The 14,814-nt window shown below is 45.3% G+C and overlaps 1 protein-coding gene across 1 annotated transcript; it reads left to right on the top strand.

Moving 5' to 3' along the window:
• Positions 1-5,817: 5,817 nt before the first annotated feature.
• Positions 5,818-8,355, top strand: LOC115671508 (scarecrow-like protein 8). The gene has a single exon (XM_030593099.2). The coding sequence runs from the start codon at positions 6,104-6,106 to the stop codon at positions 8,033-8,035; it is 1,932 nt and encodes a 643-aa protein (XP_030448959.2). The 5' UTR covers positions 5,818-6,103; the 3' UTR covers positions 8,036-8,355.
• The last annotated feature ends 6,459 nt before the right edge of the window (positions 8,356-14,814 follow it).

Here is a 14,814-nt window from a genome sequence, read left to right as displayed (position 1 = left end):
CAACAAAACACCAAAACAGGAAAAAATAACAATAATAATAATTATTATTATTATATGATAAAGAAAACTGGAGGGTCCCACCGGGGGTGGGGGGGAGCGATGTGACGAGAATGCCCTCCGCCTCCGGTGGCCGCGAGCCGAGCCCTGGAGCCGGGGGAGGGGGATTCGTTTTTCTGTTAGGCAGTCTCCACCAACTCGTGACCCGACAGCTTTTCCCCTTAAATTAAAGTGTGGCCGTGGCGGAATGACGGAAATGCCCCCCCTGCCCCCCCACCACCATCACCCCCGGAAGAGATGAGATATGATTTGCTTTTTGCTCATCTTTGTGTGGCTGTGATTAGTGTGGACAATGGATATTTTTAGCGCCAACGGCGATACCAAGCCGTAACGACATCCGAAAAAACAAAAGAATATTAGCAAATAGAGCTTCAAAAATTTTCGGAATCGAAATGCGAAGTTAATTACTATAAGTATCGCGCGCTAATGCGATTTGAGCGGTTTCGCAACTACAACCGACCGGTCGATACTCACAACAGTTTCTTTTGCAGAGCGGCCCGCTCTCTTTGAATGTCTAATGTGCCTCGAGTCTTAAGCTTGGGATTACCGGATGATTTAGCTCGTCGGCGTCACTCCAGCATTTCGAGTTATTTGGAATTTCTATTGTGCTCCCAATATTGTCATCGAATCATAATTAAGAAAGATTTTCATCTGTTTATGGAAGAATTCCAGAATAATTTGCGCCCACGAATTTAGATTGATTGTCAATTATACGACTTATCCAAGCTCATAGTTTAACGTCCCCATTTCATTAAAAAAAAAAAACAGAAAATCTACAAAATGATGCGACAATTTTGTAGTAGGTACATGGAATAATCAATGATTTAATTGGTGGGTCCCACTTATCTTAATATCCAATTGAAACTTACCACATCATTCAATATGTGTATGTTAACCTACGGTTGGAACAACTTTGGGATGCAACTTTGGACCACTAAAGTCTAAGGGGCGTTCGGTAAAAAAAATTTGGACCACTTTGAAAGAAATCTAGACTACTTTGGCTTTGCAGCATTTTCATAAAGCCCTCTCCAAAGATTGATGAATATTTTCAGTTGCTTTCCTTGCCCCTCGAAACTTACTAAAATTTCGCTTTTACCCGTAAATGCCCCCCGATAACTGAAAACTCAAGTAATCGCTAGCGACCTTAAACTGATGGCCTCAGGTCTCATCGACGACGTCGATGTCGACTTTGCTGCCAAAGTTGCCGAGGGTCGCACAAGATCTGTTTGTCGAGGTTCAACCGGCCGAGGGTCAACAGGTGGAGATGTAGCGCGATGAGACTCGATCAATCGTAGAGGGTTACCATTTGAGGTCGAGATCTGGTGCGAAAAGGGTCGACCACCCGAGCATTGACCAGTGGAGATTCGGTGTGACGAGGGTCACCTAGCGAACAGTCACCTCTGGTCACCGCCGAAGCTCGCCCACTATCCCCGCCCCTCTCTGCCGATGCTCGCCCAATCGCTTGTCGTCTCTTTTTCCATTTTTATCGCTTCAAAGTTGCTTTACAGCATACAGACCAAAAATCAATCATCCAAACGCTATTCGCCTTCAACAAACACACCTTCGATCAGAGATCATCCACGTAACGTCTTTACATTTCCCCAAAACTCTCCCAAACGCGCCCGGCGTTTTAGGGCATCCTCACTAAGCCACCCGTTCCAATACCCACCGTTTAAGATAAAAAGGCAAGGCAAGAAAACGGGGGGAATAACCATGGTTCGGGACTTTGGAGGTGGGCGGGCAGGCAAGGAACAACTGGCACGTCCAAAATTTTTGTATAGTTTTTTCTCGTTTCAAAAGGTGGACACGTGTCGAGGAGAAAGGGTTCAGATTCCAATTTCGAGGAAAGTGGTGGGGGTGGAGATAAGAAGGTAAGGTGGTTCGGATGGTTTTTCTTTTAAGTCGCTAAACCAATTTCTCGCAAATCTTTTGCCCGCACGCAACCGCGCTCCTTTACCGTCCCAAGATGCGTCGTCTCCCCTCCCCCCCCTCCTCCACCAATCGTCTAACGTTCCCGGTTTGGCTCCGGTCCGCCAGAGCAGCGTGAAACTGCGCATTCAGTTCGATGTCGTGCGCCGACAAGCGTACGATGACGTGTCCTCGGTGCGCAGTTGATAAACCAGAGGCGTACGTACGGGTGAAAAATGTCGTCGTGTTTCGTAGAAGGAACACTGGCATCGAAGTGCGTGATCGTGTATGTATGATGAAGATACCGAATGTGCATGAACCCTTTTATTCGAATTATTCAAACATCGTTTTCCGGGTTCGCTTTCGTGTGTTTTTTATTCGAGTTGGGTCCCTCCGCCGTTCGGATAGAAGTGCTAATGTTATAGCTCGTTGTCGGCGTCGGGACGTTGGTGAACTCGGCCGATCATCCTCATGGGGTAAGGGAGAAGGCGGCGCGCCGACCCTGCAAGTGGCTAGAGTCTCGCCGACCCTCGACATGGATTTCCGATGAACCCACCGAAGGAAGTGGCGAGGCCCACGGTTCTTTCTCTCTCTCTCTCTCTTTCTATGTGTGCACGCGCGCCGCGATGCATTTGGGACCGTTGTCCCGTCGCCTGAGCTCCTCGGGGGCCCGACCCCTCCATTACCGATGGTTCAAACTCCTGTGGTTTACCTTTCTTACGACTGAAGGTTTGCTTTTCTCTTTAATTTATGGGATGATGGTTGTTTATTTATCTTTTGATTTTTTAAATGAATCTTTGAGTGGAAGTGCAATGAAATCGAAAGAACCAAATTTTTAGTTAAAGATTTTGTGAATTTTGAATGAATATGTGATTGGCGACGTGAATGCTAATCGCACCACGCATTTTAGGTAACTAATCGTTCCCACCTAACTCCCAACCGCTGCCCAAATTAACCCCAACCCAAGCTCACGCATAACGGGCTTCCCCGACAATTTGAAGGCGTTTCCATCTTCTTTAAGTGTGAAATCCAAGAAGAAAAAGAGATTATCGTTTGCATTCAATACCCGTTTCATCGTGTTCCGACCAACCATTACCGCGAGGTGGGGTGGTTTGACCGCGAAGTGAACAGTATTTTGAAGAGAATCCACGGATGATGATTGATTCCCAGTTCCGGCGTTCTTTTTAACAATCTAGTGCAGATGCCCGACTACCCGGATAATATCGAACGGTTAAGTTCGGGGTTTGATTTATATAGATGGTCCTGACCCTGAGTAATTGGAATGTAATTGGTCAGATTCGAACCCGTAACTTCTAATTCCGCTAATTGCCGATAGCCCGACCAATTATGCCATTCTTGAGGTGTTGGTTCTAACATGTTTATTCTCTACCAATGTCTTGCCAAGCTTTGTAACCACGAGTTCCAACAGCCATATGTTAATTTAAGGTGAATTTGATGAAAGAGAGGGTCTCGAGCTTAATTTACCAATTAAATGCGAGTATTGATTATCTCTTCCGAGTACTCTCGAGCTGTTAATTAAAATAGAGACATATTTTTTCATCGCAAAAATGAAATATCATGTTTACGATAAAGCCTTTTCTTTTCCTTATCACGACATGCGTAATTCTTTATCCATCGTTGCCTTTCTTGCGACGCCCTTTCTATTGTATCTTTTTAGCTTTTCAACTTCACACGGAGTTTTCATTCCGCGGAATACTAGGTGACTTTTATTGTTGATTACATGATACACACATGTGACACACGTTAGTCGCCAAATGATTTCTACGTTTGAGGTGATCTTATCATCGTATTTGTAATCTCGAGTTTGCTAATATATCATTTCGTGAGTATCATCAAATGAATGTTCACCAAACAACCAATGAAAGTTTTTCAATTGAATTGATAATACAGAAGGAAATAGCTCTTTCATTATATAGTTGCAAAGCTCTGACACAAACAAGGTTTCGCTCACGTTTGATAGCAGTAATTAGGTCGCACTTACATTTTCAACGAGATCTCTCGATTTGTCTCCCTTTGCGTTGTCTAGTTATAACGTGCAGTTTTAATTTCAAGACCATTGATTATAATCTTCCAAAATCCTGCGAGCTTAAATGCTCTTTATCAGATATAAATCAAATATCTGTATTATCAAAATGGGTCGTATCTTTCTCCTTATTAATGATACATTATATAGTCATGTTCTAAGCAAGTAACCGCCTTCTGTAAAGGATTGAGTTAAGGCAGACATCGCACGAACCTTTAAAGAATCATCTCTGTGGAGCGATTAAACATTTGATTTGGGTACAACAAATCCCGTATTCTGATTATAGCGTCTCCTACTCATATTAATCTAGGAAAATTACACAAACGGTTCTTGAACTTAAACCCGATGTGCAATGTGGTCTGCGAACTTTTAATTTGTTCAATATAGTCTCTAAATTCTAGTCCAATGTACAATATCGTCCTCGAACTTTCAATTTGTTCGATATGGTCCTTGAACATGTTCCATTTAGTCATTGAATCATGTGAAAATATTCAATATTGTCCCTAAACTTGAATTAATGAAATCATGTAAGGACTAATTTGAACATGTATCAAAAGTTTAGGGACCGCACCGAATAAATTAAAGATTCAAGGACGATATTGCACATTGGGTTGAAGTTCATGGACCATACCGAACAAATCAAAAGTTCATGGACTATATTGCATATCAGGCCAAAGTTCAAAGGACTATTCGTGTCATCATCCCATCTAAAAAGCCACGTCCGGTTCCTTGTGGACGAGGAATTAGTTGTTACGCATTGGCGAAGCGGTGCGAAACAATAAAAAAAAAAAAAAAGGGGGAACCTTGACATCGCCGTGGGTCCTCAAATTCAACACGCGACGTACGGCGGAGGTGCGGCAGTGGCAATACGGTCCATTCGACGCCAAAACGGAGCGAAGATTCCATTCCATTAGTTGAGGAATTATTTAAACAAAAACGAAGCTTTATTAACTTAATCGACCGAAACTAATAAATGTTCGAACCTCTCCCGTTTGCGCTTTTTTTTTTTTTTTTTTTTTTTGTTATCTGCCCAGGACGCCAGGGCTATTATTATTTTAATGGCTGGGGCTTGGCCAACGTAGACATCTTTCGGGTTTCGGGAAATTCCGTGTCCGGACGCAAAAGAAAGGGGTGGGGGGCCCAGCCGCGACCGACGCGTGTGCGTCGCCCCACCCGGAATCCACCGGGATTCGCCCGTCGCCAGCTGTTGAAATTTCGAATCGGGCGAACCCCAGACGGTTCTCGGGGGCGGGAGCGGGTTTTAGAGGGACGGGCCGTGACGGACAGCGCCGTCACGGCTCCACCGGCGCCGTCCCACGTCAGCATTGAATTTCCCAGGTTCCCATCCATCCCCTTCTTCCCTTCATCGACCCTTTTTATTAAATAGTCCGCGACTGTTGAGTCAGATGATCAGTTGCCGAAGCGAAAAAGATCATCTCCTTCTCCTTTCGCATTTCTCCCCCCCGGGCTTCCGATCGTCAAATCCCCACGCGCCTCGCGGCCACGCGCGGGCACGCGGCTGTCGATCCACCAACCGCAGCGGCTTTCTCCTGACACTCTCGCCGAATATCCCCGCCCCATTGGTGCGTGCGCCGCACCCGTGAATTCCTTGGCACGCGCGCGTGGGGCTGGAGCGGCGAAATTTTTTTTAAAGAAAAGGGGATCTTCTTCCCGTGGAGCAGATCTGGCGGGGCTTGATCACCGTCGATCTCGCATACGAGATCTCGGGACGGGGGGGGAGCTAGCTGAAACGGACGGCTGGGATCGGATGGGAGGGGGGCATATATGCTTCCATGACCGACCCAACATTGCTTGATCGACCGAGAAAACCAAGAACCGGAGAAAAGCTGAAAGAGCTAAATGGAAACTGCCCTTTCCATTATAATTGTTTTTCAACAAAGAATCAATTCAACACCATAAAAACTGCTCCTTTTTCTCTCTCTCTCTCTTCCTTCTCTCTCCTCTCTCATGCGTTTCTGTATGTACCAACTCTCGCAACTCCCCCTCCTTCCTTCTTCTTCTTCTTCTTCCTAAGCTCCCTCTGTTCCTACGGGGCGAGAGAGAATAGGAGACGGGCGTAGAGAGAGAGACGGAATGTCGTCTGGCTTCTCCGGCGGTAGCGGCGGCGGCGGCGGCGGGGGGCCGGAGTTCTACACCGCCGGCGGCGGGATCAGCGCCAGATCTATCGCCAGCGCCTTGGGCTCCGTCAACGGCAGCGCCGCCTCGCAGTCCCCCTTCCGATCGCAGCCGCAGTTCGCCGGAATCTTCCTCGAGCCTTCCTCCCAGATGGCGCCGCAGCCGGCGCAGACGCCGCCGGGCCTCATCGGCAAGCGGACGCTCATGGAGTTCCAGGCTCAGCAGCAGCAGCAGCAGCACCAGGCCCTGAACAGCCTCCTGTGGCGCTCTGTGAGGTCGAAGATCTCTCAGCAGTCCTCGCCGTTTTCGCACCTGGACTTCTCCGCCGCTGTTTCTTCTCCCGACGTAATGTCTAGCTTATCGGCGCTGTCTTCGCCGGCGAGCTTCTCCGCGCAAAGGTACGGTGCTCCTCTCCTTCAGCAGCTCAGGCCACAGCCCATTGCTCTCGGTAACGGGGCGATCCACGTGAGTAATCAAGCTCTGGCGGGAGTTTCGTTCGCGAACGTGCTCCAGAACAGAGTGAATCCTAACCAAGCCGAGCCGGAGAACAAGATGATGAATCGTCTGCAGGAGCTCGAAAAGCAGCTCTTGGACGACGAGGAGGACGGGGACGGGGACGCCGTCTCCGTGATTACTAACGCTAACAGCGAGTGGTCCGAGACAATTCAGAGTCTCATAAGTCCGGGTCAGAAGCAGATATCTCCGTCGCCGACCTCGTCTTCTTCGTCGTCCTCGCCTTCGTCTTCGTTGTCCGTGCCGTCGCCGGTATCCATCTGCTCGAAGCAGTCGCTAATGGAGGCTGCGACGGCGATATACGAGGGCAAAGCAGACGTTGCTTCGGAGATCCTGGCGCGCTTGTCTGCCGTGCCGAACCCCAAAGGTAATTCAGAGCAGAAATTGATGGATTACATGTTGTCTGCGCTCAAATCGCGCGTGAGCCCCGTCGAGAACCCACCTCCCGTGGCCGAGTTGTTCGCCAAGGACCACGTGTCGTCGACTCACTCACTCTACGATCTGTCTCCTTGTTTCAAGCTCGGTTTCATGGCTGCCAATCTCGCGATTTTGGAAGCTGCATCGGAGCAACCCACCACGAACAAGCTCCATGTAATTGATTTCGATGTTGGTCAGGAAGGACAGTACCTCAATCTCCTCCACGCGCTGTCCGCGCGTCAGGCGGGCAATCAATCCACCCTCAAGATCACGACGCTCGCAGATAACTTCAACGGCGAGGAGAGGCTCAGGATGGTCGAGGATAGACTAAGGGACATCGCGGCCAAGATGGGAGTGAGGTTCGAATTCAACATCGTGAGCCAGAAGCCGAGCGAGCTGAGCCGCGACTCGCTGGGGTGCGAGCCCAACGAGGTGCTGGCGGTGAACTTCGCGTTCAAGCTGTACAGAATGCCGGACGAGAGCGTGTCCGTGGAGAACCCGCGGGACGAGCTCCTCCGGCGCGTGAAGGGCCTGGCGCCGCGGGTGGTGACGCTGGTGGAGCAGGAGATGAACGGGAACACGGCGCCGTTCGCGATGCGGGTCGGGGAGGCGCTCGGTTACTACGGGGCGCTGCTCGACTCGATCGAGTCCACGGTGGCGAGGGACAGCCCGGAGCGAGCGAGGGTGGAGGAGGGGCTGAGTCGGAAATTGGGGAACTCGGTTGCTTGCGAAGGCCGGGACCGGGTGGAGAGATGCGAGGTGTTCGGGAAGTGGAGGGCCCGCATGGGGATGGCCGGGTTCGAGCCGAAGCCACTGAGTCAACACGTGGCCGAATCGATGAACGCGAGGCTCATCAGTGGGAACCGGGTCAACCCGGGATTCACGGTGAAAGAAGAGAATGGTGGGGTTTGCTTCGGCTGGCTCGGCCGAACTCTCACCGTCGCATCCGCTTGGCGTTGAGCTCCACTCGCTCCCGAAAAGTATTAACCAAATTGATATGCGTATGTGGTATGTTATGTGCTATGGATGGTGATGGAGATGGAGATGGTGATGGCGATGGCGATGGCGATGGCGATGGCGGTGATGATGATATGATATCTATAATGTATTGTTTTTCAAGTGCTTTTTTTTTTTTCCTGAGAAAATGGGAAAAAGGAAAAGAGGAGGAGGAGGAGGAAGAAGAAGAAAGAGAGAATCCCATTCCCCCACCCGAGCAAATTGAGTAATAAAAAGAGATGTTTGGATTTGAGGAAAAGAAAATTCCCGTGCGTTGCATTCAATTTCGTTTCCTTTGCGTTATTCGATTTGTTTTTGGTTTGGTGTGTGAATTGAATTCTCGTGCGCACTCCCGCTTTCGTCCTCGTCGCTAGCTGTTGGGCTCCACCTGTTACATCATTTCTGGGGCTCGTTGTTCGCAGCTAGCTCGAGCTCTCCATTTCGGCTCGGTCTTTAAGGAGGAGAGAGAGAGAGAGAGAGAGATTGTCGTGCATTATTCTATTTGTATCGTCATTGTGTACTTCCGGTTTTAACCCCCGCCCAAGTGGTTCACGCTCGGATAAGGAGGCTGTACGCTTTTCACACGTGCACGTGTCGTGTTTTATCTTCTTCTTCCTTTTTTTTTTTCAGGTTTCGAGGTTTTTACAGTTGGAGTGCTGTGATCATAGAATCCGCTGCGAATTTGAATTTGTTCGGCATGTCTCTCATAAAATTGGGGGGACATTACGTTTTGCTAAATCTTGGATTAAACGGGAATTAAGAAAGTGTCTTAGAGTCTTGTAACCAAGAACTCGTGTAATTATGGTTCCAATCGCAATGCACAACATGATGTGCTTCACTTTAGGTCATTAATGATAAGGGAAAGACGATTAAGTCTAGTCTCATCACAGGATGAATGTTTACTCGAGCACCGCATCTCAATACCATCTCATTTTGTGTTGGATTCGGAAACCTCCCGCCTAAGTCTAGCTAGATTGTTTCGTTTTTATCGTGATATTAAATAATGAAAGCGCCAATGCTCGCGTGATTGCAAAAAGATATGATCTTGTCTGAAATTTTCAAATCTTCGGCTGAACAAATTGTTGTCAAACAATCTCTCTTGATGATCATACCCATTTATACAGGAATTAAATGCTCGCGATGGCTCGATATGGAAAAAGAAAATCACGTACAATGATAACTAGGGGCAAACTCATATTGGGGGGTATGAAGCACAAAGCAAGAAGGGAAAAAGGGGAAGTCCAAAAGGGGGTCAATGTGTAATTTTGCCCCTTTTAGGAATAGAAGCTTCACACTGAGCAATTTTGTCATAGAAGTCTTAATTCCCATCTTAGAATATTCGACGTTTTTACATAAACCCGAATATGGTATGGCCCTCTTATAAATGGAAAATTCTTAATCATTGACCCGGTTTTGAGTGGACAAACGACCTTTATTCTGGACCGAGGACACGGCCTACGTACTCCGTCACGCTCGTGGCGTTTGTTTTTTCTTGGCCAGAACGGTTCTTGTCGGCATATGTGAAAAAAGAAGAAGAACAACAACCTAGGAGTAAGGAAGGGAGAAAGCGGAAGGGGTCTCTCGAATGTGTGTGTATTGTAAAGTCGTATGACGCGTTCGCGTTTCCCAGCAAGAGAAAGAGTCAAGAACCGTATATTCTAAGCAGGGAAATGTGTAGAAAAAGAAGAAGGGCCTGCGAAACGAATTCGAGTGTGGACATTTTCTCGAGGAATCTTCCATGGCCGTGTTCCAAAGAGGCCGATTCTTCCAAAAACAAAAGAAAAGAAAAAAAGAAAAAGAAGCTGTAAAGAGGAAACTATGAACAAGTATACACAAATGTATGAACGGGGCTTGTTTAATTTACTTGTAAATATAAACGGTGGGTTTTTGCATTTTGAAGTTATTTAAACGGGTGAAATTAATTACCGTGATTAGCTCCTTTTTTGGGTATCAAAAATAAAGAATTTCCGAATTTTCCAATGGTGGATGATGTTTGTGAAGTATCTATTTTTTTCCTAATGATGAGGAGATTCGCCCTGGGTAAATAGCGTTGGGATACCTATCAAAACTAAAGTTATTTGAATCTTTCGCACCATACATAGGAGATGTCGTATGGGGAAAGTCATCGAGTGGAGAAAATGGTGTGATTGATCGCTCGATTTCCTCAACTACACAAGCATCTTGATTTAAGTTAAAATAGACTCGATCTCATCATACTGAATCATATGCATTTATCGTCTATTGGAGTATTTCCACCGTTTATAGTCAGTGATTTGTGATGTCCAATAGAGTCCATTCTACATATGTCAGCTTCGTATCAACCGGTTAACTCGTGAATTTCTAGAGTCACGTTAAATTGGGGAATGAGGTCTGCTCAATTTTTTGTGCTTCTCATAATGGGCTGACGAGAATTAAGGTAAAATCATGCGCTGACTTCGATTTTGGGTCAACGATTAGACACAAAGTCGAGAAAAGCATGCGTCCACTTTGAGATTTTGACTCCGACGTGAATGGAAGCAAAATTGAATATGCAGAAGCATGTTTCGTGCGAAAAGTCCACGATCGAAAGTGGGAGAAGACCAAGCGTGAATGTGCGTTATGTCGTGCCTAAGAAAAAAAAAAAGAAAAAGGGAAAGAAAATTTCCCGACCGAGTGGCGTTGATTTCACTCGAAGATAAATTTTTACTCATTTCAATTTGACTAAAATAAATAGGCATTTGTGGGTTCGATACGAAGATTGTTATGGATTAAGATTACAAGAAACTTTCGAAGTCCAAAATGAATATACATTAATACCGGCGAAAGCTATGTCGAGATTCTCTAGGGTGATGGTTGATTTTCTAAATTTAATGTATACTTCGTGTTTTGATGAAGCGGTTGTTGAAATTGTTTTAAGGATTTTGATAAATAGAAGGAAAAAAACTCGTAAAGTTTCGGAAAAAATTACTCATATAATCTTAAATTCATTGTGTGGATGCTAATCCAAAACTTTTCAATTGTGCCAATTTGGTCATAAAATTTTGCGCAAGATTCCAATATAATATTTTCGATCAATTTTCGCCGGAAAATCACTGACATGGCGATCCAATCACCGTCGGCCTCCTATGTGGTACACCGCCACGTCAGTGAATAGGTTTAAAATGAGAAAATTACAAAAAAAAAGTCTTAAACCTATTGCAATGGTGCCAATTAAGTGCTAAACTTTTTTTTTGTGCTAATTGAGTCCTAAACCTATTACATTTATGTTAATTCAGTCTATCTGATCAACTTTGGTTGGCTGGCAGTAATTTGGACGCCAACCGTACGACGTGCATTGTCAGTGTTAACGTTGACAATTTTTAATAATATTTATTATTTATTTTCTTTTACTTAATTGTCGCCTTTGGTAGATCGTCGAGGTTCGGCTATCGACTAGAGGAAGAAGGAGGAGGGAAGAGAAAAAAGAAAAGAAAAAAAAGGAATAAATCAATAAATAAATTAATTCAAAAAAATAAAAATATTATTAAAAATTATTCACGTCAGCGTCGGCGGTGCCACGTAGGATGGCCGGTGTCCACGTCAGTGCTTGCTAGATCTGTCAAAATGGGTCATCAACCCATTTCTTAACCCATATATTAGTAAATGGGTTATAAATGGGTTAGTTATATTTAATGAATGGGTCATAAATAGGTAAAAGTCTAATATTAGCATTAAATGGGTTATAAATGGATCGTAAATGGGTCATAAATGAGTTTACAACTGATTTAAACTCAACTCATCTCTCTCGCCCTCACTCAATCTTGCGCCACTCACTTCGCACTCTCATCTCAGTTTGAGTATGAATTTTCCTAGATTTAATTAAATATGGAAGTATTTTAGTAATATGGGTCTGATTGGGTATGGGTTGGGTATGGCTCGGGTCAGGTATGGGTCAATAAAATTGCATTACGTATAAGTGGATCATAAATGGGTTAATAGGTCAATTTGGGTCGGATCATTTATGACCCGATCCAAATCCGACCCGACCCACCCATTTGACAGGTCTAGTGCTGGCCAACCAAAGTTGGCCGGATGGACCGAATTGACACAAATACAAAAAATTTATAATTTAATTGGCAAAAAAAAGGTTTATAAGTTTATAACTTTTTTAGTAATTTTCCCGTTTATAATTGATTGGATAATTTCTTCTCTCATTTTGATATTCACGGAGTACATCTATACCCACAATTTGGGTCTACACACATAATCGGGATTTACTCGTTACGTGCATTTGGTGTAGAGAACTAAATGCATAATCATTAGTAGATGTCCCATACGGGATGTTTAAATAAAGAGCGGGGAGCAGTCATTGTATGTCCAAAACCCTAGAGATAAGGCAAGTAGGCGCCGGTTCTCATGATGAGCCCCCTTTCATGATTATACAATGTAGCACCAGAGATTAGGTGAACTCGAGTATATGTCTTTCTTGCCAACCCGCTGGGTATGTGTCTGGTTGGAACATAATACGTGTTTGGTTGGTCAGTTCGTATGGGGCCATTGAAAGAAAGCACATCCATGGATGGGTCACACATAGATCACAAATTAGCTAAGTAATAATACATTATACTGGGTGGTCAGTAACCAACATACCGATAGTTTAATTAACATTGCACGATATCAAAGCAGAAAGTTACATGCTAAAATGTCTTCAGATCCCAGTTTACCTCTCTAATGTTTTCCATCCATTGTTCACGCTTTAGCACTATCCGAATTTCGGATGCCTCGCCCCAGGTGAATAACAATATCTCGATTTTCTTGTAGGAATGATATATGTATCTGAATTTTTATTTATTTATTTATGTATTTTTTTTGTCAACATAACATTTCATTCATTTCTACGGAAATACAAAAGAAAAACAATGCCTGCAAATCAATAAAAATATCAGACAAATTCAAAACAAAATAAGCTCCAGATAACAAGATGAATTATCATAATAAGGTTAGGGGTCATCCGCTCAAAGAGCAAATCTGTGATTTCTCCAAATCAAAATCGGCGGCCGATCACCGAATCCATCTTCAGTAATGAGTACACACCGAGATCTCCATTTGTTTCTACGGCTCTGCCTTTCGGCTATGAGCGCCCAGGTTCGGCATCCCCAATACCATCGACGCTCAGAGTAACGAGATTGAACGAACAAAGATCTGACACCTGAAACTGGACTTGTACACCAATGAAACTCGAGGGAAGCGAAACCTCGATATCATACATGCAAAAATCCCCAAATCTAGATTAGATCGGGATAGTAACCTTCCACAAGCGGGAGAGAGAAGTTTCCAGATATAGACTATATCAAAAGAGAAAAACTCCGCAAATGAGAAGGAAAGTAAGAAAAAGAGAGTAAAGTAGCAACCACCGCCTCGGCGCTGCTAGCGCTCCTCCTCCCCACGAAGAGTTCGAATCCACGGCGCGTAGGATTCTTAAGCGTGACGTCGTGGTGTGGGTCCGCTGTACGTCACCGTTTACTCTCGTATGAAAATTACCAAAAAAAAAAAAAAAAAAACTAAAGTAGCCAAAGAAAAAGAAAAAAAATGGAGGAGAGGAAGAGATCTAAAGCTCAAACCTTCTCCTCCACGGAGATTGAAGAAGGAAGTCGTGTGATGACGAGAGGGAGAGAAAAAGGACCCTAAGGAGGAGAGAAGAAAAGCGGCGCTTCGCCTCCCAACTTTTTATTCGGCCAAAGCTAACAAACGAGCACAAACCTTCTAATTTTCGTGCATCAAGTAACGCTCTTCAACAGGGCGGTGATGCGACGCTCCTGTACTTTATCACGAGCAAAGCATAGTGCGTGGTTTCATCGCAAAGACCTATGGCAATAAAGAAGAATCGTTCAATCACTTAATCCCACTATTCGGGCTTAAATAACTTAAGCGCGAATTATAAAGGCTACAAGGCCATTTCCACTTACCCGCTAAAAACTAAAAAAGGGGTGCCATTTGATCCCCCCTCGCGAGTGGATCGATCTCGCAACGGCACAGAACACGACACCGGGATTCGTTAGAGAAATAAAACAATCGAACAATACAAAGTCAAATAGCGCGGGGGCTCCACTCATCGGAGTTCTTAATTTCACCTCAAGACGAAAAAAAAAGTTCCCTTTTTTGTCTCCTCCTCCTCTCTCTTGGGGCTAGTTTAGCGGGGAAAAAACTTGGGCCTAAGCATGTCCGAAAACTGTTTCGTCCGGTATCTAGTGCGGACTTCGATATCAGGAGGGAGAAGGGCGTTAAAATAAGAAACGCAATATGACTGCTGGCTACATTTGTGGATAGGCGCAGACGCCCCCGTTAGTTGAAGACACTGCCTTTCTCTTGGGCGGGCTAAAGGGGAAAAACTGAAAAGAGAGTGGAAAGCTGCGAAGAAAAAGCGCGAGAGAGAGAGAGAGGAGAAAAAGGGGCAAAAAAAAAAGAGAGGCGTAGCGTCAAAGCCGTCTTATTTCCCCCACTCGTCGTTTTGTCCGATCTCCTGGGCAGCCACATGAGGCTGTGCCCTCTCGGCATCTTGCGCATCGCTTTGGACTTTGAGTCGGTTGGGTGGGGTGGGCTATAGAACACCACAAAGTCAATAAAGCGCACAGAAAAAGCTTGGGACTCCTCTCGCTCCTCCCTCGGGGTCCGGTCCATATTCGCTGCACTGTGAAACTCGATTTTTGAGCACAGCTTTTGTGTGTGTGGGTGTACATTGATTGTAAGGATCGGGCATGGTGGGATTGGCATGTTGTGTTGTGTTA

This window comes from Syzygium oleosum, unplaced genomic scaffold (assembly GCF_021117445.2).
Source record: "Syzygium oleosum isolate NSW1041296 unplaced genomic scaffold, Sole_v2.1 Sole_v2.25, whole genome shotgun sequence".
NCBI lineage: Eukaryota > Viridiplantae > Streptophyta > Magnoliopsida > Myrtales > Myrtaceae > Syzygium > Syzygium oleosum.
This window is presented reverse-complemented; position numbering and strand designations above follow the sequence as displayed.

Excerpts from the sequence above, each read along its gene's own strand:
- LOC115671508 (XM_030593099.2), top strand. The coding sequence starts at position 6,104 with ATGTCGTCTGGCTTCTCCGGCGGTAGCGGCGGCGGCGGCGGCGGGGGG.